At 40.5% G+C, this 24,410-nt stretch overlaps 2 protein-coding genes across 3 annotated transcripts in view; both read left to right on the top strand.

The window, feature by feature from the left end:
• Window positions 1–8: 8 nt before the first annotated feature.
• myl2a (myosin, light chain 2a, regulatory, cardiac, slow) lies at window positions 9–2,370 on the top strand. The gene is made up of 7 exons (XM_079242624.1): window positions 9–33; window positions 327–419; window positions 951–1,026; window positions 1,148–1,252; window positions 1,336–1,414; window positions 1,739–1,787; window positions 2,013–2,370. Exons 1-7 carry the CDS (start codon window positions 31–33, stop codon window positions 2,115–2,117), a joined length of 510 nt encoding a protein of 169 aa, XP_079098750.1. The 5' UTR covers window positions 9–30; the 3' UTR covers window positions 2,118–2,370.
• An 11,010-nt stretch (window positions 2,371–13,380) lies between these two features.
• LOC306757260 (paxillin-like) overlaps window positions 13,381–24,410 on the top strand; it is a 31,498-nt gene continuing 20,468 nt past the window's right edge. For both annotated transcript variants that reach the window (XM_079242262.1, XM_079242261.1), the window contains exon 1: window positions 13,381–13,549. In XM_079242262.1, the coding sequence (XP_079098388.1) occupies window positions 13,537–13,549 (13 nt within the window). In that variant the 5' untranslated portion in view covers window positions 13,381–13,536. The remainder of the gene's footprint in view (window positions 13,550–24,410) is intronic.

The following is a 24,410-nucleotide window of genomic DNA, read 5'->3' as shown; positions in this document are numbered from 1 at the left end:
TTGTTGGTCAGACGTCCCAGCTGCTCAGCCATGGTAAGTTGGTGTGTGTGTGTGTGTGTGTGTGTGTGTTTAAACAAGGACAGGTGTGCTTGTTACGCTTCATGGATGCTGTTTGTAATTCTAACAGCTGACTGGGAAATGTTAAATTAATCTTTTATCGAAGACCAATTACAGATGCTTCTAATTGTAGCTTCACCTCTACTCAGTCTCATTAAACTTATTTACATCTTCTGACGGGCAGCTTTACTTCAGCAAACATCTCGCTTGTGTCTCGTGTCCTTTTGTTTGTTTGTTTTTGTTGTTGCTGCTGTTTTTTGTGCTAATAGGCCCCCAAGAAAGCCAAAAAGAGGGCAGCAGAGGGAGCCAACTCCAATGTGTTCTCCATGTTTGAGCAGGCCCAGATCCAGGAATTCAAAGAGGTGAAAACAGCTGAACTAGTTCACTTCCACAGGCTGACAGAGGGACAGAAAAATGCTGCATAAATAATAAAGTTAGTTTGCAGTATTGAGGGTTCTGGTCCAAGTGTTTTTGCATTGATTCGTAGGGCAACATGCTTACATCTGCAGCTACTTTCCCTCTTTGTCTTTTCATTTCCATTGTTCATCACTACACAATGCCCACCTGTCTATTTTCCTGCCTCTGGCTTGACGACAGCGAGGTTCGTGGTATGCTGGTATGAGGCTTGCCGGTGCCCAGACATTCAGACTGTGTCATCAGTTATTAGGCTGGAGATGAACTGGTGGGCATGCCGGGGATGCCTGGCTGAATCCTGGCGGAGTTGCTGTGTTATAAATAGTTGAAGTGCTCATCTATAAACATGGCGTGCGCTCAGAGACAGGCTTTGAATAAGTGCATAACAGTGATTTTTCTTTCAGAGGACACTTGGCTGCACTCTGCTTGCAATAATCCCTGTTTTAAGAAAGTATTTCATTCCCCTCCTCTGACCTCAGGCCTTCACCATCATGGACCAGAACAGAGACGGATTCATTGACAAGAATGATCTTAGAGACACCTTTGCTGCCCTCGGTATGTTGACATCTATGTTCAGTTATCTTCGCGACCACGAAGATATCTTGAGGAGCGCTCACCAGCAGGAATATAATATATTTTCCTCTTAATCTGCTCGTTCTGCATGTTGGTGCCACAGGACGTCTGAACGTGAAACAGGAAGAGATTGATGACATGCTCAAAGAGGCTCCAGGCCCAATCAACTTCACAGTCTTCCTCACGATGTTCGGCGAGAAGTTGAAAGGTGAGTTTCATGCTAGTTTAACCATGAAGACTCCAGTTGTATCTGGTAAGCAAAGCCTTAATGTGGCCGTTTCATGTCCCCAGGTGCTGATCCAGAGGAGACCATCCTCAATGCCTTTAAAGTCTTTGATCCTGAGGGGAAAGGTGTGCTGAGGAAGGACTAGTGAGTGACATATTAACGCTTTTACAATATGCAGCTTCCTTTTAACAAGTGCTGCAGTCCTGTACGTGTTTCCCTGCTACAACGCACCTGATGTATATCAGACTTAATCTGCAGACTTTGATGCCATTGATTTGAGTCAGGTGTGTTGCAGCACGGAAACGACCAACACGTGCAAGACTGCAGCTCTCGAGGACCAGAGTTGGCCTTTATGACTCAGTCTGGCTGCAACTGTTCATCACAGTTCAGCACCGAGAGGAGTTCAGATTATTATTTCCTGCAGAATTTTCTTTGTGGTGTGAAACTTGCCGGTCTCTCCCTCTGCAGTGTGACACAGATGCTAACAACACAAGCTGACCGATTCTCTGCTGAAGAGGTACATTGTGCTCCTTTTAACAATAATTATCCTCATTATAGCAGATTGCTTTGCGCATGTGGGTTTGAAAAACACGAGGATGTGCGTCGTCATGACGAACAAATGTTTCCACGTCAGACACATTTTTATGCAAAATGTGTTGTTTTTTTTTAAAAAGCATAATGACTGAATCATCCCACCCTTTCATGCAGACTGAGTAATACGCTGCTCTTTCCTGTTGGATAGATGGAGCAGATGTTTACAGCTTTCCCCCCGGATGTGGCAGGAAACCTGGACTACAAGAACCTGGTTCATATCATTACTCATGGAGAGGAAAAGGACCAGGAGTAAACTTTTTATGTTCAAGTATTTGTCAAAAGGAAATCCAGCTCCTTAAGCGTGAAAAAGGGCCTGTGAGGAAGATGAGGACTGTTTCCTCAGCTTTGTTAATGTACAGCCGCACCAAGAGCATGACTTTTAGGCCCTAAGAATGGACGTTTGAGAACATCACTACAGTGAGCTGCATTGTTTCTTTTCTGCTTTTTGCCTCAGTACATGTCAGCATTAATTGCAGACTAATTAAATTACCCCCCTCTTCATTTTCTACACCAAAAACCGCTGTTGGCATATCATGTTATTAAGTTAATGCATGTTAGTTCAATAAAAAAATCTCAGACTGTTACAAGCTTGCTTTTGTTTTATTACAATCATATAGCCAGAGATCAAAATGGGATGAAAGTTTAGATTTAAAATGGTGCAAACGTCTTTAAATCTTTACGGCTTAACACGAAGATGTTTCTTCACAGGTAGAATGATATAAAACAAAGTGGAGTCTGTGTAAAATGTAAATAAGAAAACAATGGTTTGAAAATATCATAAAGCCAAGATTTTATTCATAACAGACCAAAGAAAAACAGGTGAAATGTTGTGAGACATTTTATATTCAAAGAAAATTGTTATAGTATCAATGAGCACCACAGAGAGGCAGAATCTCTCAGTAACGATGGTTAGAAGCTGAGCATTCTGCAAAAACAAAAAAGTTGCATATATTTGGTGTGGAAGGACATCAGAATAATGTTTTTTATTTTAAATTTGTAGAATTTAATCATTCAGTCATCCACAGTAATAATATAACATTGCTGTGATTTTTGGACCCTCAGGTAGTGACGCATTAGAAAGAGTCATAACAGAAAAATTGGGCTGCACAGTGGCGTAGTGGTCAGCAGCACTGTGTCAGCAAGAAGGTCGCTGGTTCAAGCATCAGCTGGGGGAGAGACTTGAATGGTGACCTATCTGTGTGGAGTCTGCATGTTCTCTCCAGGTACACCGGCTTTCTCCCACCATCCAAGGATGTTCAGTTCGGTTACTCTAAATTATCCCTGGATATGTGTGTGTGTATGTGTGTGAATGGTTGTATGTCTCTCTGTGTGGCCCTGTGATGGACCGGTGACCTCTCCGGGTTGTACCCTGCTTCTTGCCCGATGATTGACCCTTAATTGAACTTAACGGTTTGGAAAATTAATGAATGTCATGGAAATCTCCAAATTCAATTTAATTCAACTTTATTTATATAGTGTCAAGTCACGGCAATGCCATCTCAAGACGCTTTACAGACAGGAAAAAGAAAACATAATGAAAGCCAATTCATAATAGCCCATATAAAGAAACCAACAGATTGAGTTGGAGGTCCAACTTAATCTTCCATCCTGAGCAAGCACACTGGCAACAGTGGGAAGGAAAAAACTCCCTTTTAACAGGAAGGAAACCTCCAGCAGAACCCGGCTCAGGACAGGCAGCCATCTGCCTCTGCTGTGTGGGGGGAAAAGGACAGAAAGACAACAGGAACTGCTACTCCCGGCCAAGGAGACCTGCTGAGACAGGAGACATACATGTTAATGATGCAATGAAACTCGTCCTGCGATCCCAGTTTGTGTTTTATGCATGATCCAGAAATGCCAACATGTCTGATGTCCATCAAGTTAAAGAAATCCAGCTTGGGTTTATGTGGATGTGTGTGTGTGTGTGTGTGTGTGTGTGTGTGTGTGTGTGTGTGTGTAGGGGGCCTTGTTCCTGGGGAACATGGCTGGTGCACCAGGGTATGGACTGGCCCCCTGCTGGGTGGTTGTCTGGGGGTCCTGCTCCCCTGTGGGCGTTGAACGGGCCTGTGGGGGTGCGGTGAGGGGGGCCTCCTTCAGGCTCTTGGGACCCTGGGCCCTCCGTCCTGTCTGCCCGGGTGGCCGGTGCCCAGCAGGGTCTGCATTTACCAGTCTCGACCCCCTCTCTGACCAGGACCTCCCTCTGCTCAGAATCAGTTCTCGATTCGATTTTCGAATAATAATCATTCGACTTAAGCAACAAAAGGTGGTAATATCCCAAGTAACTTCATTCTTCTACAAGCTAGTAAGAACTGAGAAATTATTAGTTATTATTTAAATTATTTTATTTAAATTGCAACATGTACGAAACTTTTATTTGTCATTTTTCTTGATTTCAATTAGGAGAAATCAACACAGTAGCCAGACCATCATTCTGCTGCTGTAACGCACAAGAAGACAAGTAAAAAGATCAATAAAGACAATAAAAATGACAAAATTTTATAATGGGTTATTTTTATTTATTGAAAGAAAAAACTATTTTTTAACAAAAACATTGATTTTAAAATTGTGAACCAAAAAAATCTTGGCATGATCCCTCTTCTGAAAACACTCTGTATATTCTACATGCTAAAAATGAATAAATTATATTAATAGTCCATCTTGTGATGAGCACCCGGCCAGCATCTCTGATGACACTGGAAGCATTCGTGGAGCGATGAAACTTAAATGTCTGGAAAGTGTCCTTTAATGCCGATAACAGATTTTAGTCCAACAAGACGTTTTGTGCATGGACGGTCTAGTCTGGCAAGACATTGCCAGACTAGAATACTGCCTGGATTTCCACCACAAGGCTTAGCTGTTGAATGGTCACGTAGCTGAAATGACCTGTCTGTTGACTTTGCAGCTTTGCTTTCTTTTATTATTATATCGATATATTTCTAGGGTTGTGTGTGTGTGTGTGTGTGTGTGTGTGTGTGTGTGTGTGTGTGTGTGTGTGTGTGTGTGTGTGTGTGTGTGTATTGCTGGTTATCACAGACATTTGGTTGCTGAGTTTAGACTCTAGAGCAGGGGTGTCCAAAGTCGGTCCTCGAGGGCCGCTGTCCTGCAGGTTTCCCATGTATTCCTGTTCCAACACATCTAGCTTCCACTAAATGGATCAAACAGCCAATGACGTGCACAACTGACTAAGGTCTACTACTAATTAATTTGAATCAGGTGTGTCTGAGCAGGGATACATAGAAAACCTGCAGGATTCTGGCCCTCGAGGACCGGAGCTGGACACCTCTGCTCTAGAGCTTAATCCATACTTCAGCCTAGTGCTGCAAAGATGAGTATACGTGCATGTGAAATGTTTGGCTGCTAGAACAGACGGCTTTACTGAAACAAAGCCCTGTTGTTATTTTCGTGCAGTGTTGATGTGAGCAGGGTAATGCTATATCATGGAGTTGGGTCAGAAGGCTCCCAGAAAGATGCCAGCATCGAATCCAAACTCATTTGCCAGACCTTGACGGGGTGAAAATCCCCGGTTGTTCCAGCTGGAGTGGCCGGAGCAGTGAGCTCGACAACCTCACGCTGAAGAATCATCTCCTGTGGAGCAGTGGAAGAACATATGAAGGGTGAAAGTTTGGATCTACTGGTGTTTTAGACAGTATTTTTTTAATCAGACTGTGAGCAGGAAGGGTTGGCGATTTATACTCCAGGGGAAAATAGAAGTCAATCTATTGTATGTTCAATGCAAGCCAAGAAACAGGACGAGTAGATGGATGATCAATACAGAATCTAAAGAGACAAATATTTCCCTGGGGAATGTGTGAGGACCAAAATGGATCTAAACAGACACTAAAGGACCTAAAGTCATTAGATAACCAGAATCACAAAGCCAGTTTAAGGCTAATGTAGCTGTGTAAACAGGCAGCTATTAATGAAAAGTGTCCACATAAACATACATGTGCCTTTAACTGAGCATCATGCAGGAAGCATGAAAACTCTGCATATTTCTAGCTTCAACACAAAAGCTCTTAATATAATACTGCATCTCATGCTCCGTATACAGTAAATAACATCATTTACCGTCTTAATTATGTCATTTAAATGAGGTTTTATGTGATTTCAGACCAAAGACAGGACTGGTCCATAAAAAGGAGGCAGAAACGGTGATGGCTGCTCACATTATCTTGTCTAAAAGGCCAGAGATGGCAGACGTTAACTGTCTACTGTTCTCTGAAGCACAATGCATGTCTTTTCAGCTGTCACTGAATACTTTTAACTCAGACAAGAGCAAAGACAGAGTCAGAGAGGAAATAATGTAGGTTGAGCTATTTTTCTTTTAATCAAAACCATGTGATCATTATATAAACTATTATGTCAGTCTTATGTCTTACTTTTTTTTGTTGTTTTTAATCTGTCCTGTCCAGCATTGTAACAGCAGAATTATGGTCTGGCTGCTGTGTTGTGATGAAGATATTTACTCTGCAGAGAGGAGCCTTTTGGATATGAGGCTCCCCTTGATTCTTAAATTTTATTCTATTGTTTTTTTTTCACTATTTATATCAAAAATATGTTTTTTGTTTGTTATTTCTGCTTATAAGTGTTGGACTGGATCAGAAGGAGAGAGGAAATGGAGGAAAAGGGGAAAGAAAATGGGATTAAAATGTCTATACCTCAATAAAGGTATGTCTTTACTCCATACAAGATGCAACCACATAAACGTTAGACATCAACTGTTTTAAAGGTTTTCTGAAGAAAAACCAGAAGATTTTATTCTAAAATAATTAGACCAATATAAATGTTTCTGTGTTCAAATAAAAAGGTTTAAACATTGCTCATTTTCAAACGTGGAGAAATTAGAATAGCATTTGTTAAAATACCGGATTAATAAAGAAATATTTATTATTTTATGTCTTGAAACTGTAATAACAGAAGGTAAAACTTGGATCTGCCTCTCAGAGACTTTTTAAGGTATTTAACCAGTTGAAATTTTTCACATGTTAATAAAATTGAACAAGCTGAATTGTTGTGAAGAAAACAATTTAGAAAAATGACGTGCGTTTGTGTTGAAGGTTGCACATGAATACCCTCTACCGGCCGCTGATGAAAATGGAAGACTAAATAATCCCAGAATGCATTGATGATGGCTTCTACAAAACCTTCAGTCGTTAATAACTTCTCACATGAAGGCAGCGAGACAGAAAAATGGCAGCTTTGACAGAAATCTCATCAAAACCACATAAAATGCATTAAGAAGCTGCGGTTACAATGATCCGAGTGCTGAGCATCGCTCTCTGGAATTCCCAGCAGACACATTACAGGAATATAACAGCCGTCTTTTCCACAGGGAGTGTCTTACGCTGTGCTAATGGTGCCATCACAGCGTTTTATTGACATTTAATACAGTCTCTTTAGTCCACATCCACTCTGGAGAAATAAAAGCTGATTTTTTTTCCCATAAAAATAGTGTTTTTGTGCAGAGTGATGCAGCTTGTTGTAGTTAACCTGCCCTGGAAAAAGAGTCTCATTTCATTTATTTTGTGCGGGAAACAACTGAAAGCAACCAGTCCTGACTCAGCAAAATCTGATTTTCAGCAGGTTCCTGCTCAGACGCACATCTTCAGAGACATGACAATCAAACGGAGGGAGAAGCTGTGGTTGGAGGAGGTCACATCAGAGGTCAGAGCAGCACCTGTCTGCCAAATGGCAGCTGTGTGTCCTGCTGGCCTTATAGTCCTAACGAGACGTGGAAGGTTGTTCCAGGCTTTGGTCAGCACATAAACCAAATATCTTTGTCCATAACAGGTCCTAAAAAGTCATAGTTTGTTACTGATCTGGTTGAACCATCAGATCTGGGGTTCTGTTCAGGCACTAAGGCAGCGAACGCTGCAGATGGGAATTTAGTTTTAATCCCACGGCTCAGTACAAAGTTCTGAAAGTTCAATGCATTTAACAGGGACAGAGCGGAAGAGTGGTGAGTCCAGCCAGGGAGCCTGCAGTGGATCTTTAAAGTCCAACCTAAGAACATCTGCAGAGAAAAACCTGATTTAAAAAAAAAAAAAAAATTGAAAAAAAATTGAAGTCTTTATTTAAGCCCTTAACAAAATCTTAAAACATAACAGCGAATTGTTGGTATTTATACCATTTATTACCACCGGGTCTCCACCAGGAAGCAGGAGACCAGTATCTAATGGTGTACAACAGGGCTTTGAGAAAAGTTTCTATCTTTAAGTGATGCAAAGACTCTTGTCTCAAAGACTCTGTTTTAAATGATATGTTTGGCTTTACAGGGTTAAATGATCTTCTATGGAGTCCCGCCTCTGGCTCGAGGATTTCAGTGATTGCAAGTGACCAAACAGGAAACCAATCAGACGCAGTAGAGAGAATTATAGCACATAAATATGTCTTACAACCTGGTGGAGACAGATCCTGTACGCAAAACATTTTTGTTTGAGCTTTTGGATAATATTTTGTACATTTGGTGAGAATCCAGGGTGATCCCAGATACTTGTGGAGAGCTTTTGGTTTGCAGTGGAAACAGGATTTAACTCGACAAGCTGTCTCCTTGAAGAGTAAAAATACATTCTGTTTAGTCTCAGTTGACTGTTACATGATTATTTTGCAGCCATGCATGCAGGACTGCAGGTCTTCACTGAGTTTATGGCTAATGGTGTCAGTAGTTGGACCAGAAAAAGGTTTAAATTAATTTTTAATCCATTGTTTTAACTGTCTTTATTAACTCATTTAAGTTTTTCCTCTCCAGTTTAATTTGGAAAATTGAAAAAAATGTGTATAAATTTTTGACATAAGTACAATTCTTCCCACAGACTTCTGCAATGTTTCAGTTCAAGCTGCTAATGGAAAATGACATCCAATCAAAAAGCAATTTAACTTTAATTTAATTAAATTAAAATTTAATTGCAAATATTTTGTAATTTCCCTCAGGGCATAGATCATGTTCTTAAAGTTAGTTTTTTCAAATGATATGTAATTAATAATTAATTAAAAGTGTAAATCTTGCTCTGGAGGGCGATGGCTGCTGGCAGGTTCCTTCTTCTGGAGACGCCTCTTAATGCACTTTGTGCAGCGTTTTTCTCTGGACAATCAGCTCCAGTTGCTCCAGGATTATCCCCAGAACCAGTCTGTCCAGTTTCTAATGATGCTGCTCCAACATTTAGCTGATCGGACTCCACACCAGACTTGTAGAAGATATGCGACACCTGAATGATCTCAGTTCCTCCAGATGTACAATCTTCTCTGTCATTTCTTGTAGCTGCTTTTGTGTTGCTTCTCCAGTCGAGTTCGTCGTCCAGCCGAACTCTCAGTTACTTTTACTCCACCTCCTCTCCCAGGATGTTAACTGCTTTGTTTACTTCTGCTCCTCCTGAAGTCAACAATCATCTCTTCTGTTTTGTTTGTGTTCAAGATGAGAGGATAACTTCTGCACATCTGACAAATTGGCTGACCAGTTCTCTAATTATTCTGTTTGGTAGCAAAGAGAAGAGGATTGTCGTTGGCAAACGCCTGGAGACTCAGGCTCAGCCACGTCAAAGCTTCACTCCGAAGCCGCTCGGAAACATCAACAGAAGGAAGTTTAGTCTCCCAGAAAGACCAGGAGAAGCTCCTCCATGCATTCATGTCCAGTAGATGGGATTACTGGTTCAGGACTTCCTGCATTAAACATCTGCAGCTCATCCAGATGCTGCTGCTGGAGCTTTAACCAGGAGAGATCTGAACACGTCACACCAGTTTTAACACTGGTTTCACATCAGTCACAGGAATGGAAACACCTCTAAGGCTGCACAATAATGGCAAAAGTTGACTGTTTTTTTGGTTTTTTTTTTTGTTTTTTTTTATATTTGTGTATGAAAAAAATAAGGCATTTTAACAGATGCCTTCAATCCTGCCATCTTGTCGACAAATAACCTGCACTGATCTTCCCTGTGTGCATTTTACATGAGTCGTGTTTGTCTGTATCTGAGAGTTTTTCTTATGGTTATCTTCTATTGATTGCTTTTACTGTGCTTAGTTCTGAATAAAGTTTTTCACTGAGGTTTGGAAATTAATAAGTAAAAATATACCCTTAAAAACCAAAGAGATCATTCAAAACTAATAAAGTATGAAACATGCATTATTAAACCATGACAATAAGACATATAAGACAGAAAGGCGCCCTGTGAATGACTGGCGACCGGTCCAGGTGTACCCTGCTTCCTGCTTCCCTGCAACACTGAACTGAACCAAGCGGTTCAGAAAATGACTGAAGGGCAAAGAAGACGTAAAACTATAAAAACTAGAAATCAATCAACGAATTAGCTTGAAGATTAAAAGTGAACAAAGACCTGCTTAAAAAAGAAACAGCAGCAGAAACAGAGCTGTTCCTGTGTGTTTAGTCCTTGACTGCAGGACAATGGTCACCTAATATACTGGGATGAACTGGAAGTCATCATTTAAAGCTGCATCTCTTTGCTGCCCAACGACTCCCGACTCAGCTGTAACTCCTCAGTCAGACGTGATGAAAAGCAAATATTAAAATCTTTAGTAAAGCCTCCATCAGTTTCCTTCTTATAAAGCAAATTCAGAACTTAAGTTGTTCTCTTACAAAACCAAAAGCAATGCAGCAATCTGGCAAAAAAAAAGCAGCTTTTCACACGGTAACAGTAAATGTTACCGTGTAAAAAGGTGTAAAACGGGTGTAAAGGCTGTAAAAACACAGTAAGTGTTTTTACAAGCTTATATGTCCTTATGAGGAACTTTTCTGTTTCATTTTCCTTCTTCTTTCTGCAGGATGTTTTCATTCCTACTTTTTATAAATGAGATGTCTTAAAACTGTAACACAGGGTAAAAGATGACCTCTTTAGTTCATGGTAAAACTTTGATTTATTTTATTTAACCTTTATTTACACAGGAGGTCCCACTGAGGCATAATTTGTGACAGAATATCATAGGAGTTGATTTAAAAGGTAAAAGCAGGCTGCTGCCACCATGTGGTTATTTACTGAACAGGGTAAAAAAAAAAAGTACATAAGTTTTCCTCTTAATTCTTGCATTTATAGTTTTTAAAAAAAATATTTTTCATTCAGACTAAATCACTTTGTTGTTTTTGCACAGTATGAGTTTGTTTAGGTTCTGACAGGAAAAAGAAGTTCTTTTACACAGTGAATGTTATAATATATACATGGCTAAAGGTAAATGATGTGCTAATAAATATAATTCTGCACCATTCTGAGCTTAAACAGGTCTTCCTCCACCTCTGGATGATGAGCGTTTTTAAAATGTATCTTAAGATCCATGTTTATTCCCTGGCTTTTAACCCAATGACAGTTTGCTTCCGCTCAGTGTGTTATATTTTGGTTTTATTTACAATTTATTTATTTTGTTTTATTTTCTTTTTTGTATTCCTTGTATAATCCATTGTTTTATTGTTATTTATTTAACTCTCAATTGTTTTACTCTCTGGTTGTTTTGGCTGATGTACAGCACTTTGTCCCATCTTTGGTTGTTTTAAAGGGCTTTATAAATAAAGTTGACTTGAGACTGTAAAACACTGGCATTAAAGCTCCATGTGCTTTATGAGCGCCTGTTTCTTTTCATTTAATTTTCCTTTTCTGAATCTAGTCTGTTTTATTCTGAGAATCTCTGACCTTTTCCTATATCTTCTATCCACTTTTAGCACCCACTCAACCAAGGCCGGATTATCCAATGGGAATTATGGGCACAGGCCCAGGGGCCCACGCCCACCTGGGGCCCATGTGAGGCCCAGGTAGGGCAAACACCAGGAGTTTGGACATGAAACAAAATGTACATAAAAGCCCGTTACACCACTACCAATAGTGTGTTACTGTTGGTACCATTGGCTGAGAAGTGTTAGAAACGTCGTTTCACAGTATCATTCACAATTTTCACAATGTTGCCCCTGGAACACTCTGGGCCCATGAGCTTGTGCTCTTTTAATCCGGCCCTGCTCTGTGGTTAAAGTTGAGACATTTTATTGAACTGAAAGCCTCCAAAACCGCCATGTTTTCAGAGGTGGCTTCATGAAATGTTATCTGTCTCCAGGATGGAACAGATTTGTTTTAGCAGGTGACATGAACAAATCTACTATCAGAAGGTGGGGAAGCCTTTTTTAGCTTTACTTGATGAGACCGGAACATCTACTATGTAAATTAAGTTGGTATGTGCTGCTAATAAGGTTTACATGTAAAATTATCCAGGGTCTATTTTTTTTTTTTTTTTTTTGCCCTATATGCATATCAAAACAAAATTCTCAGGTTTTTTTTTTCTTTCTTTTTTTTTTTTTTGTCCGTGTGTTTGGTTGTTTTGATTATATGTGTTGTACTTTTTCTTACTGTAATATCAGATTTTTCATATCCCTGATATTTATGTTTCATTTTGTTACGTAGGTTTGATGCTGGAATGATCTCCCAAACTCTGTCCGCTCTGCAGAGTCCCTGTCTTCTTTTCAGAGCAAGCTGAAGACTCAGCTCTTTAAGGAGCACTTCAACAGTTAGTATAGCTATATTTATTGGAAAGTTGGAGAACTTAGCCCAGTTCTTTGCAACAAACTTTATGGTATTAATTCTTTGTAATATAAGATATGTGACATTATGGGGTGGGAAGGGAGTAAACAAAAAACAAAACAAAACAAAAAAACAAAAACAAAAAAAAAAGCCTGTAGCACTTCATGGTAGGATCTGTGTCCAACTGGACAGTCCACCAGCACCTTCCTACGATGTTTTCTACTGTTTGATTTTGTGCTTGTTGTGTTTTCACTCATATGTAAGTCGCTTTGGATAAAAGCTTCTGCTAAATGACTGTAGAATTAACTTATAAGGGTGTAGTATGTTAATATAATTGAGTCTGCTTTTTGGACTTGTTGCAGTTGTTGGCCTTGAAGTCCAAAATACTTTATCCTTCTTCAGTTTCACAGTATTTCTAGATTTAAAGTTACAGTATAAAAGAAGTTACACTGATTTTATGTAATTAGCACACACGTCAGAACATAATTGATTATTTTACTAAGAATCAGAATCCTTATTGAGATTGCAGTTGTATTGCCTATGTAAAGAAAAAGAGATTTTAGTAGTAGTGCATCTAGCTGTCTTTAATAAGTATTCTGCATGCTGTTTAGATATTTACATCTGGAAATGTGTGTGTGTGTGTGTGTGTGTGTGTGTAAAACAGTTTCAAAAGTATAGTATAGTATAGGTAATGTCAAATGGGGCATGATTATAATTTATGATGTAACTATGTTCACTGTAAAAAAAAAAAAAAAAAAAGAAAATATAAGAAAAAAAAAGAAAAAGAAATTGTTCTTACGTTTAAAAAAAAAAAAAAAAAAGAAAAGATTGAGACCTTTGGTGAATCCACCTTGGTGATGTCTCCTTCCGCCGCCAGGTGGCGCTGGTCCCGTCGTGTTGCGGCTGCAGGCTTCTGGCAGGGGGGCTGGATGTGCGCTGTTGAAGACTCCCGTGGGGGGGGTGTGCAGCTGGGTATGTGTGTGCTTGTGAGTGTGTTGGAGACTCGTCGATCAGCAGGGGGGCTCGAAACTTCCCCGCTTCCAGCGCAGGAGATCACCTTTCCGGGGATTTGGCGACCGGGATCCGAGCCCAGCTTTCCAGTCCAGCTGTGACCGTCAGAGAGAAGGACCGGTCCGGTTCTCAGCGTTGGAACCATTTCCGGCCAACATGGATGATTTAGGTAAGTTCGCTCGCCCTGAACGCAACATTAAAGCGGCGCGTGCGGGAGTGCGTGGCGTTAGGGTCTGTCGCCATGCACACGGTGGGGAAATGAAGCTTTTTTCCCTCCAAGAGGCTGACAACTGGTGTTGGTCTGGTTGAGACGGGAGTGTTTGTGTTTCCAGGTGGGTTTAAGTTAAACAGGTTAAGCTGACAGCAGCGCGAGGTTAAATCCACAGAAAGGCCCGCGTGCATCAGGAATAAAAGAGACGTCACTTTAATTAGTCTAATTGTGGTGTTTATTAGCTGGAATGAGCTGAGCGGTGGTGCGTTCAAGGTACTGTGGGTCGCTTCAGTTGCTCCTGAAGTTTATCATGCTCACAACAAAACAAAGTAATATTTACCCTTTAAAGGGACACTGTCCTGTTTGGTGCTCAGGTGAACAAATACCTTTCTGCAGGGGCGCAACCAGGAATTTTGGGCCCTATGAAAGACAATGGCATAGACCCCACCACTTGATCTCAAATTTTAGATTTTTGCTGTTGCTTCAGTTGCTTCAAGCTGATTAAAAATAGCTTTTCATGCGAATAATAAAGATATAGGGCTGTGTTTAACCCTTTATGGGACAAGTGACTATTTTTGATCACTTTTTTCTTTCATATTCAGCATGAAACTTTTTTTTTTTGTTAATGTAACAACAGAATGGAGGTCTTGGTTCATACAATTTTAGGTTAATATTCCTAATATGAAGTTATTTCATTGAGTGCCCTATAAAGGGTTAAATAACAGTGTATACACCTAACTAGATTATTTTTATATAAATGGTTTATCAGTTTATATTACTGCTATATTTATTACAACCTTTGAAAAAAGTATTTATTATTTTTAATGAAGGTTTAATGATTTTCTCGTATAGGCTGTAAATCCTTTTGGGCCCCGATCAAGTCATGGGGCCGTTAGAACCCTCCTATAACCCCCCCCCCCCCCCCCCCCCCCCCCCATATGGCGCCTCTGGCCTTTCTGCAGGGGCTTACAGCTTATTGCAATAAGTGCAGTATTTATATAATATTCATTCCAGAATTACCAGGCATTCTAAGCTTTTTCATACACCACTTTGTCACACCACTAGAAGTTAGATTTCCATTAAATTCAGAGGGGTTCATTTATGGAATAAAAGCATTACTTTGTTTGACATATCACCTTCTTATTACTGTACAAAAAGAATTTGAAAGATCTATTTGCAGTGGGATCATGTTAAATTGTGCTCTACTGTGATATTTATTTGATTTGTAATACTTTTGCATTTATAGCTTGTTTTTTTTTTTTTTTGGTATGTATTTCCATTATCTGGTGTAATTGGTGAGGTTCTCGATTAGCCCTTATAGAGTTTCTAACCTCTACAAGCACTGTAATTTATATTATTTTACACGTATTGTCCATCGTTTGAACCTTTCCTCTTACCTTTTTTCTCTATGAATGTTTTGCTGTTTCTTTTAAAGTGCAAACTCAAATAAATAAATAGAAAAGAGCTGTTCTGATTTACCTGCAAAGTCTGAGTGGGCAGGTACGGGTAACTGGGAGGGTGATTATCTTCCTATAGCTTTGATTACGCCAGTAGCAGGTATAACTAGAAGAATTTGTAGCTTCATGGTACTTTAAAAGGTTTGTAGTTACTCACACTAACATCTGCCTCGATCCCTTTTTTTTCAGATGTAAAAACACTGAAAGTAGATGAAAACAGTGAACATCTTACTTGATGATGGTTGCACAGTTGAATTGGTGCAGGAGTAGTGTTTCCCCCTGGTGACTGATCGGTTAAGTTTAGCAGGACATCCTTGAAATGCATTCAAGGAGTCGAGTTCATTGGATGCTAAAAACACACCAGAATGCGTTGAAGTCAAACATGATAAATGTACTGCAAAAGCCATCCAAAAAACTTTCTGCAAGCTGCAGGTGGACATGCTATGAAAGCACACACGCATGTGTTAACATGACTTTCACATTCCACATTTCATATCCTCTTTGCTTTCAGTTCGGAACACAATTTAACACTTGCTTAAACCAAGTTGTCTTGTTGGTGGGAGTGAGAGTGCACCAAAATGATTGGTAACTCTATCCAGTCAGTATTTATAGAGGCCTTCTCAGCTTACATGGGTGGTGGGCTTTCCTTAAAGCAGCTGCTTAAAAAAGGGAGCGTTACACAACCCAGTGTAATTACTGTGTCACTGGGCTGTAAATTCTGTCATCGTTTTAGCAGAGATGTAAAAATGTGGCACAAATGGAAATAAATTGCGACCTCACTTTTTGATTCGTGTCAGAGTGGGAGGCATTCTGGGGGATTTTTCTCTCACCTGTTTGTGACAATGAGATGCAACGAGAGATGTGAAGAAGCAGGTTAAGTGGGGGGTCCATCTACTTCATGCTCGAGGGAGGACCACGTAACCTGCATGTATTTTTAGCAGTGGACAGTCCCTCGTCTTAAGAGCTGAGCCAGCAGCATCTAGAAATCTTTCAGCAGGTTTTCTCCCCTGTTCTTCACTGTCTCTCCCTTCGTGCTCCTTCCTTCTTCCCAGCTCCCATTTCATCCCATCGCCTTGCTAATGAAAGGAGTGACTTTGACATGCATGCTTGTTTTCATCCTGAAAGCATTTCTCTCTGTCCACACTGTTTATTATTTATTTTAAATCACCCTGCTTCCTTCAGCCCCGTTAATAAAGGCAAACCAGTGCTGATCTCAGGCAGGGCATCAGGGTGGATCAGGCCCACATGCAGGGATTGGATCTCAGCCAGAACGTGTCCTCCTTTAACGCTGCACTGCCCCACCCTCTCTCTTCCCCCTCCCCACCATTCCTGTGGCGAACCACACAGGAAACTGCAGGCTGCAATCTATTGACAGTATAAAGCCGGCTGAGTTTACAGGAGGGGCGATGAGCCATGTGGGAAGATTTGGATCAAAGCATATTGTAAAGCTTAATCACTCAGTTATCAGCTTTTTCTTTGCAGAAGCTTTTGTTTTACTTTGCAAGTCAAGGATTTATTTGTGTCCCTGTTGTGTTTGTGTTTGCCTCTAAACTGCACAAACTTTGACTGACCTCCCCTGCTCAGCTATCTGCACTACCAAGCGTTGCAAGCGCCTTGCTTCACTGCTCTGGGCCTGCGCCTACAAGACATGAATGTCAAACAGCCCCGGAGTTAACTTAATTTTTCTGACTGTGATAAACAACATGTTTTAGAATTTGCTTTTTATATCTGCAAATACAGTAACTACCGCGCCGCTCTGTCTCTGATCTGCGTCACTGTCGCTTTGGTGGCATCTTTTGAAGTGAACTGATTACTTAGCTGCGTCCGTGGCGATGTTGGGAATGTCGCTCAACGTAGTCGGTGTGGGCAAAGTCGTTCTTTATCAAGTCCAACCCAGATCTGATGTAACCTAGATACTGGAATGGGTCTAAATTTAGTGTGGTTTATTGTTTAGATGAAAAGAGACATCAGAAGGCTGTCACATGAGCTGTTGTCATTTTCTCCATGTTTTGCTGTCTCAGATCTTATTTACGCCTCTGAGGTTGTTTTTATGTCTGTTTGGGTTCAACTCGGGTATCGAGCTCAGTTCCTGCTCTTGTATTCGTTGTATTTTTATAACTTTGTTAAGGCCGATGAGAAGCATATGTCTAGTGATCTGTTACTTAGAAGAGGCATGCAAAGCAGCCACAAACTTGTTATAGTTCACACTTATTACAATACAGTGTGATCGCCAGGATGTATTACTGTCTGATGCAGAACACAAACGGGGATATTTGCCTCTTTGTTTCCTGTTTACTAAACAGCAACTTGAACAATTAAATAGGCCTGTCACCGGAACAAATTTTGCCACGCGATTAATTGTCTCAGAATTTATTGCGATAGACGATAATATTGCGCTAAGCGATTATTCGGCCTGTCGCAATAAGCAATAAGTCAATCAATTGCATGAAAAGAAAAAATGAAGAGAAAAAAAAAAAAGCACGTAGCAGATAGGCTGTTTATAGGCGGTTTCTCAGCCTCTGGATGCTGCTGGGCAGCAGCGGCTCTAGAAATGCACGATTGATGTCACTGTGTCCTCAACCTGTCCGGGACACAGACTTTTAATGTCAGGAAGTTACGTAATGTATCTTTAAAACGCTTTAAAAGAGCAAAAGGCGGAATAGCTTCATGTCAAGGTTTGCTGTTGAGCATTGCCTGTAGGCCAGGGGTGCCCAATGTTGGTCCTCGAGGGCCGCTGTCCTGCAGGTTTTCAAAGTGTCCCTGCTCCAACACACCTGGCTTCCATTAAATGGATCCGACAGGGGCAGGGATACGTAGAAAACCTACAGGATTTTGGCCGTTGAGAGCCAGAGCTGGGCAATGTGCATCATGAGCCACACCTCCCTCCCCATCACCACCTGTCTGCAAATGAAGGTACAAAGTGGAAACACATTGTGCAAAACAATATTGTCATTTTGTTGAAGATGTGGAAATAATATTTATGTTTTTGCTTACAGCAGAAGAAGAGTGAGTTCTGAGCCCATCTGCAGCCTGCTCGCTCTGGCAGTGCTCAGCACTTTGGTGTTGACTCCCTTTTATTGGCTTTCTCTCGTTTGTTTCTTTATTTTCACAAAGGGAGTGCATGAAGGAGGCAACTCTTCTCTTTTTATCCCTTTTCTTTCAAAACAAAATTCTGCCACTACATGTTTGGATTGATGTGCAATCACCTTTGCTAGCAAGGTTAGCCATATTAATGGTTTTTTTTGTTTTTTTATTAAAATGATAAAGATTAGGGATGCACCGATCCACTTTTTGGGAGTTCCGGTCCGATACCGATATCTGAAATTTGGATATCTCCCGATACCGATATTTGCCGATACCTAATCTGTTTATGTGAACATTATTGTGACTATGGTTATTATTGCTGTTATAACTGTGTAAGTTTTCATCAGGTTGTAATAAATCACCCATCCTTTCTGATGTTACCTCACCAATACAAATATAATAACATTACAGATCTAACAATTTCAACAAGTTTTATTTTGATTTGGCACATTTTACCTAAATACAACCATAAATGTGTGGTTTGGAAACAAAAATCTAGCTTTTAGTGTAACAAAAAAGTCACATTTTAACATTCAAGACATTTATTTCTTTTAAAACACGTTCGAAGCATGTCATCATACACATCTGCGCTAGTGTGATATCTGGTATCGGTTGTGGTGTCGGTACACTTTTATTATGCATCCCTCATAAAGATAGAAGGGATAGAATTTGCAATATCTGTGTTGGTCAGTCTTCTTGCATGGCGTACAGCTGGGATCTGTCCAGTTGTCGTGGTTGAAAGATTGGGGTATTTTTTTCAGTGCCAACAGACGTGCCATCCCCAGAACCATCTGGTACAGCTGTGGAGGTGGTTCTGTTTGCTAATTAACCCAGTGAGTTTCAGACAGGAAGGCTTGAATACAGACTACATAACATATGGAGAAAAACTAAATAACATAGAAGCACAAAGGAGAATAAATATTTCTGCAGTGAATAGTCTTTATGTTAACTCTTCAGATGGTTCCTCGTATTTCTGAGACTCTTCCGAAGTGGTGCGAAAAGAAAAGAGGATGTAGGCGTGTTTTTAAAGCTCCACCACCAAGGTGATGCTCATTTATAACACCAACCAAACCCCAACCAAAGTACTTCTTTTTGCATGATTTTTGTAACATGTTTTAAGAAGTTTTACTGAGTCATTCACACATAAGGTTGTGTGCAATGTCTAGACGCCGCACAACAACCTGTGACTCATCGAGAGAGGAGGACATGACTCTGTTTCCATAGCAGCTTAATGCATGAGATCTACTAGAAACGATCAGTCACAGCAGCAGGGATTAGACCACGTTAATAAAAACATGTGGAAACAATCCAAGCAAACACTTTTTAGTCCCATTATTACAAAATAAAGACAGATTGTACAAAGATTTCTGTATAATTAATAGAGGCAAAAAAATGTATGTTGTGTACAATTTTCTTAATTCTTCTTTAATTTCTTCTTTTTTAATAGTTTTCTTTTTCATTTATGTCCTTTTCAGGTTGATTTGTTGCTTCTTATTTTCTCTGGCTCTCATTAAACAGACTGAACTCGGTCCATTGCAACATCTGTTTGGTCGAATTAGCTGCTCCTCGGAGCAACCATGTTGTGAGAATGACAGTAAAACGTGTGTTTTCCATCTCTGTGGCTGCAGCTGCATGGTACATCTTAAAAAGTTGCCTTATTGAAGTCAGTTTAAGTGTTCTTTCAAAGTAAAGTCACAAAGTGTCTGAAAAGTTGCTCTAAAAATGCCAGGTTGGCACCTGAACACGTCTTCCTGCTGCATGATTATAAATTGTTAAAAGTCTGTGTGTGCATGCATGAAGATGGGAGTGGCTGAAACTGCGTATGTGTGAAAGAGAGATGAAGTGATTAAATCGAAGGCACAAAAAAGATGACATTACTGTTTTTAATAGGTGAAAATGGCTAATATGGTAAGGCAAAGCGATGGCAGATCTAGTCAGTTGGCTGTTATTAAAACCTGCCTACACAGCCCTCTAAAAGGCATTGTTTCAGCACAACTCCCTTCTTCCTGCTGAGTTTTTTACAAACATTGTGGCTTTGAAGCACATCTTTTTCTGACCATAGTGGTTTCGTCTGTCTTTTGTATTAAATATGTGGTATAGAGACAAACGGCAACAGTAAAGGAAGCTGTGAGTCTGCCACTTTGGGGATCTTGACCTACACAAGGAACAGAATCATTCACCTGTTCTTCTTTGTTTCTGTCTGAAACTTCACCAAAGCGAAGTGCTAAATTGCTCGAGTGTCCTTTCAAGTACAAAGTCATTTCAATCAGCTTGAAGTTCCTACTTAAAAAAATAAACCCTCTGGTTAACTTCCTTTTTTTTTAAGCTAAAAACAAACCCTCACTTCTGTAGTCATTGGGCTTTTTGCAGCGGGGGCGAAGCCTACGCTGTATGTCTCTAAGTGCTTGACACATGCACATGAATCACACACATGTAGCAACTGTAGCTGCCAAAGACTTGAAAGAAGCTCTGGTATCTCCTCCTGGGTTTGTCCATCTGTTTGACTTTCAAAATCAAAACGCTGCAGGACTTTGAAGCATATGGTGCACACACACACACACACACACACATATATATATGCTGATACCCACAAAACAAAACTTAGACACGCTCATGATCACAGACTAGTGGTGTGGACAGACAGCTCTGAATGGGTAGCTGACTAAGCAGCAACAGCTCGACACTCAGCCAACCATCATGTCATCCCTCCTGAGCCCAGTGCGCCGCAACAGCAGGCTGCAGGGTCGATATTCCAGCAGTTTCTCTTGGTTTTTGGAAAAAACGTGGTTATCTGGGGGGGGGGACTTTTAAACAAAAATAGCATTTAGGCTCAGTGCAAGCAAAACATGTCTATCCTTAAAATTCTGTGGCTACATGTTCAGTGCAGTTGCTGCATGTGATGTCCCACTTTCCTGCTTTTTGTCAGCTGTGTTCGCTGACCCCTTTCCGGTGGCAGCATCACGTCCTGCTGGACACATGTTTTGTGACAAGAGGTGCCCTCACTAGTTACTGTGCTGCAGGCCTGCAGTTTTGCGTGGCTGCTCTGACCAGAATCCCAGTTGACCAGACTCTGTTAGTCACGCTAACTTGTGGACGTGCCTGATCTTGCCCTGCTTAGTGTCGTTCCTTTATGAAAGTTCATCTGTCTCTGTTGTTTTTTTGTTTTTTTTTGCTTCTAGGCAACCTGGACTCTTCTTAAGCTTGATAAAAGCATGTAGTCGATGATGAAATCAAGGAAAGAGAGCAGAACAGATTTTGTGTTGTGCATCTCTCTGTATGCATGCCTGGAGCTCCGTCCTTCCTGATGAGTTCTCTCTCTGCTTACTTTGCTGAGAGATTTGCATCCTTGCTAGTCTGTCAGTGATTGACAGCTGGGTTGATGCGATGCTGCTGATCCTCTGATGTGAGCTGGAACCAGCTGGTAGATCAGTTTTGCGTAGAAGGTAATGACGACGCCACAGTGTTGACAACATTTTATTGGTTAAGGATGCAGAAAGGAAGCACAATGTTCTGTTTTCACTACTGCGAACGACATGGGCCTCTGTTGACTGCTGTCACAGTGTCAGGTAGCATTTCAAACGTACCTGCATGATTTTTTTCCGGATTTTCTCTAATTAGTACTTAAATGCAATTTTTCAAGGAAGTTGTGGCTGCAGGCTGAGATAACACATCGCTGCTTTATTTGGAAATGAGCTGGTGCCCAGCAGGTTTCCTCTGGCCTTGCAGCAGGTTGAATTAATCGCTAACACACTGCTGGCGCTGCCCTACTTGGGATATAAAGCCGTCACACACTGCAAGCCTTTGAAGAACTGGGAAGAGAGGTGGCTGGAGGAGAAGTGAGCGTGAATAAAAGTGCATGTTTGTGTGTTTTGGATTGCTTCAGTCACAGCTTCATTTGCAATCAGCATCTGGCGTCTTGAAAGAGGGTCATCCAAGGAGTAGGATCTGGTCTCCTTTGGAGTTCATGACAGCATTGATGCTGGGATTAATACTTGCTTATAAGGAAGAAGGCTTTACAAGCGTAAACACACAGATGCACACACACTCTGGTGGGTTCTGGCATCCGGATGGGGTTGATTGTTTTCCAGTAGAATGATTTGGCTGTGCAGACCTCACTAACCGTCCTCTTCATCTTCTTCCCTCTGTTTCTGTCCTGGAAGGGGGACAAAGAGCTGCTTGTTCTTGGTGCTGTGACCTACTTCAACCCAGAAAAGAAGAACCAGACAGAACTGATTAGGAGAAAGTAAAATTCACCATCCATCCATCTATCTAGCCAGCCACCTGGGTTTGGGTTGTGGAAAAACATGCAAACTGCCACAAAAAGTGAAGAAGGTTCAACACTGTAGATGGCAGCTGATCAAATAACCTTTTAACTCATTATCCACTTAGAAGCTTCTGCTTTAGATACGGGATTGAATTAAAATCGCAGTAAATCCACCTGTATGACATCTGCTGTCGCTTAAATCTCCAAACCTTTGTTTAACCATTGCTAGTAAAGCTCTTATGATGGTAACTATGTGAAATTACAATTCGATGCAGCACCAAGAATTACTCCCATCTCAATGCTAATACTTTTCTCTTTCATGGTTAAGCTAAAGAAGATGTTAAGTAGATTATTTTTAGCTGTCCTCAATCTTTCTCAGCAGCTGTATTAAAAGAAAAGAACAGTGCAGATGTGATTTGGCTTCCTCTTTCCATGTGTGGAATATAACAGACTTCCTAATAAGAAAGAAAAAGAAAAAAAAGCATGTCTACCATATTGTTATCTGTAAACGACGCGTCCATCGTTCTGAAGATCACATCTATACACAGGCTGTTGCATGTATTAACCACTGCGAAGCTTTGGCACGCACTGCCTACATCTGTCTGCATCTGCAAGCCTTGGATGGTGGGACAAAAGGGAGGTAGCTGGGAAACAAGACAGTTTATTTTATACCTTCACTTGTTCTGTTTTTTTGTTCTACAGAACCCTCTTTTATTCTGTTCAGGTTTCAGGTTCTTTATTATTTTACTGTTACTTCAATATTAAAGGCAGGGTTAGGAGACACGGTCCAAGCAGGCTACATTCTGAAAATACACACCTCAAACATCCAAACTCCTGTTTCCAGACTTCAACGGCGAAGCCACCCAGAAACAAGCAATGTTTGTAGCCAAGGGTTTGGAGTATTTTCATGTGGGATGCTAACTATTAGAGCTAGCTTTGTTTCCTTTACAAGTCCTCCAAGCCTCTGAGAGCGCACAATTTGTTCATGGAAAAGGGTAGCGGTGGTTAGAGGGGGACAAATGGCAGTTGATCGATAGACTTATCACCATTCAATCATTGAGAACAGGCTGGTTAAAATGATCGGATGGTGTTTTTTGTCAGTCTGAAGACTTTTTCTTTTCTTTTTTTTTTGTCATTGTTTTATTTGAGTATTTAAGGAATTGGCTGCAATCTGAGTGTGAAGGGGATTTTAAACCATGAAGTAAAATATGTTCCCCCACCACACACATCTAAAGGTGACGGTTCAAAAGATAAACTGTATATTATCCCCCTTGAGAAATAAGTCTGCAGCAGTAACATGAAAAAACTGTGTTCACAGGGCATTAAAAAAAACCTAACAAATAAAAACATTAGAACAGAATCAGCCACAACAATCAGAACAGAAGTGCATGTTTAACCCTTTAAAGTTCACATTGAGAAATTTTTTTGTCCAATTATTTATTTTTCCTTTGGACAACAATGATATGAATCAATTTTTTTTAACAAATGATTAAGATTGTCGGTAATGATTGAGAAACAACTGTGAAAGGATGACAATTTGACACAGTGTCAGTGATGAGATAACAAACACCTATAACGCAACCAAACCCAGTATCAGAGATGACGCAGGCAGGTTTATTTCCACAGACTATAAATAAAATTCATGATAACCACTGAAACTTTTGCTCAAACAAATGGGTTAAGCTGACAGTGAAAAGCACATGCTTCAGTCAGTGTAATAGATACAATAACTAACTAAATGTGGTGTCAAAAAGTAATAAAACTTTAAATTAATGACTTAAGAAAAGAAAAAAAGATTTTATTTAGGATAATAAAAACTAAAAAGCAGTCCTGGCTTCATGCACTGCATGTTAACAGCAGCTGTGCAGTTTTATACATATAAACATACAAATTCAGATTTAAAAAGGGATGAAAGTGTCCAACAAAGGAGATCTAGCAAATGGTAAGAGGAGCTGTGTCCGTCCGTCCGTCCGTCCATCTATCTGTCCATCCGTCCATCCATCTGTCCATCCAT

This window comes from Telmatherina bonti, assembly GCF_933228915.1.
Source record: "Telmatherina bonti genome assembly, chromosome: 6".
NCBI lineage: Eukaryota > Metazoa > Chordata > Actinopteri > Atheriniformes > Telmatherinidae > Telmatherina > Telmatherina bonti.
This window is presented reverse-complemented; position numbering and strand designations above follow the sequence as displayed.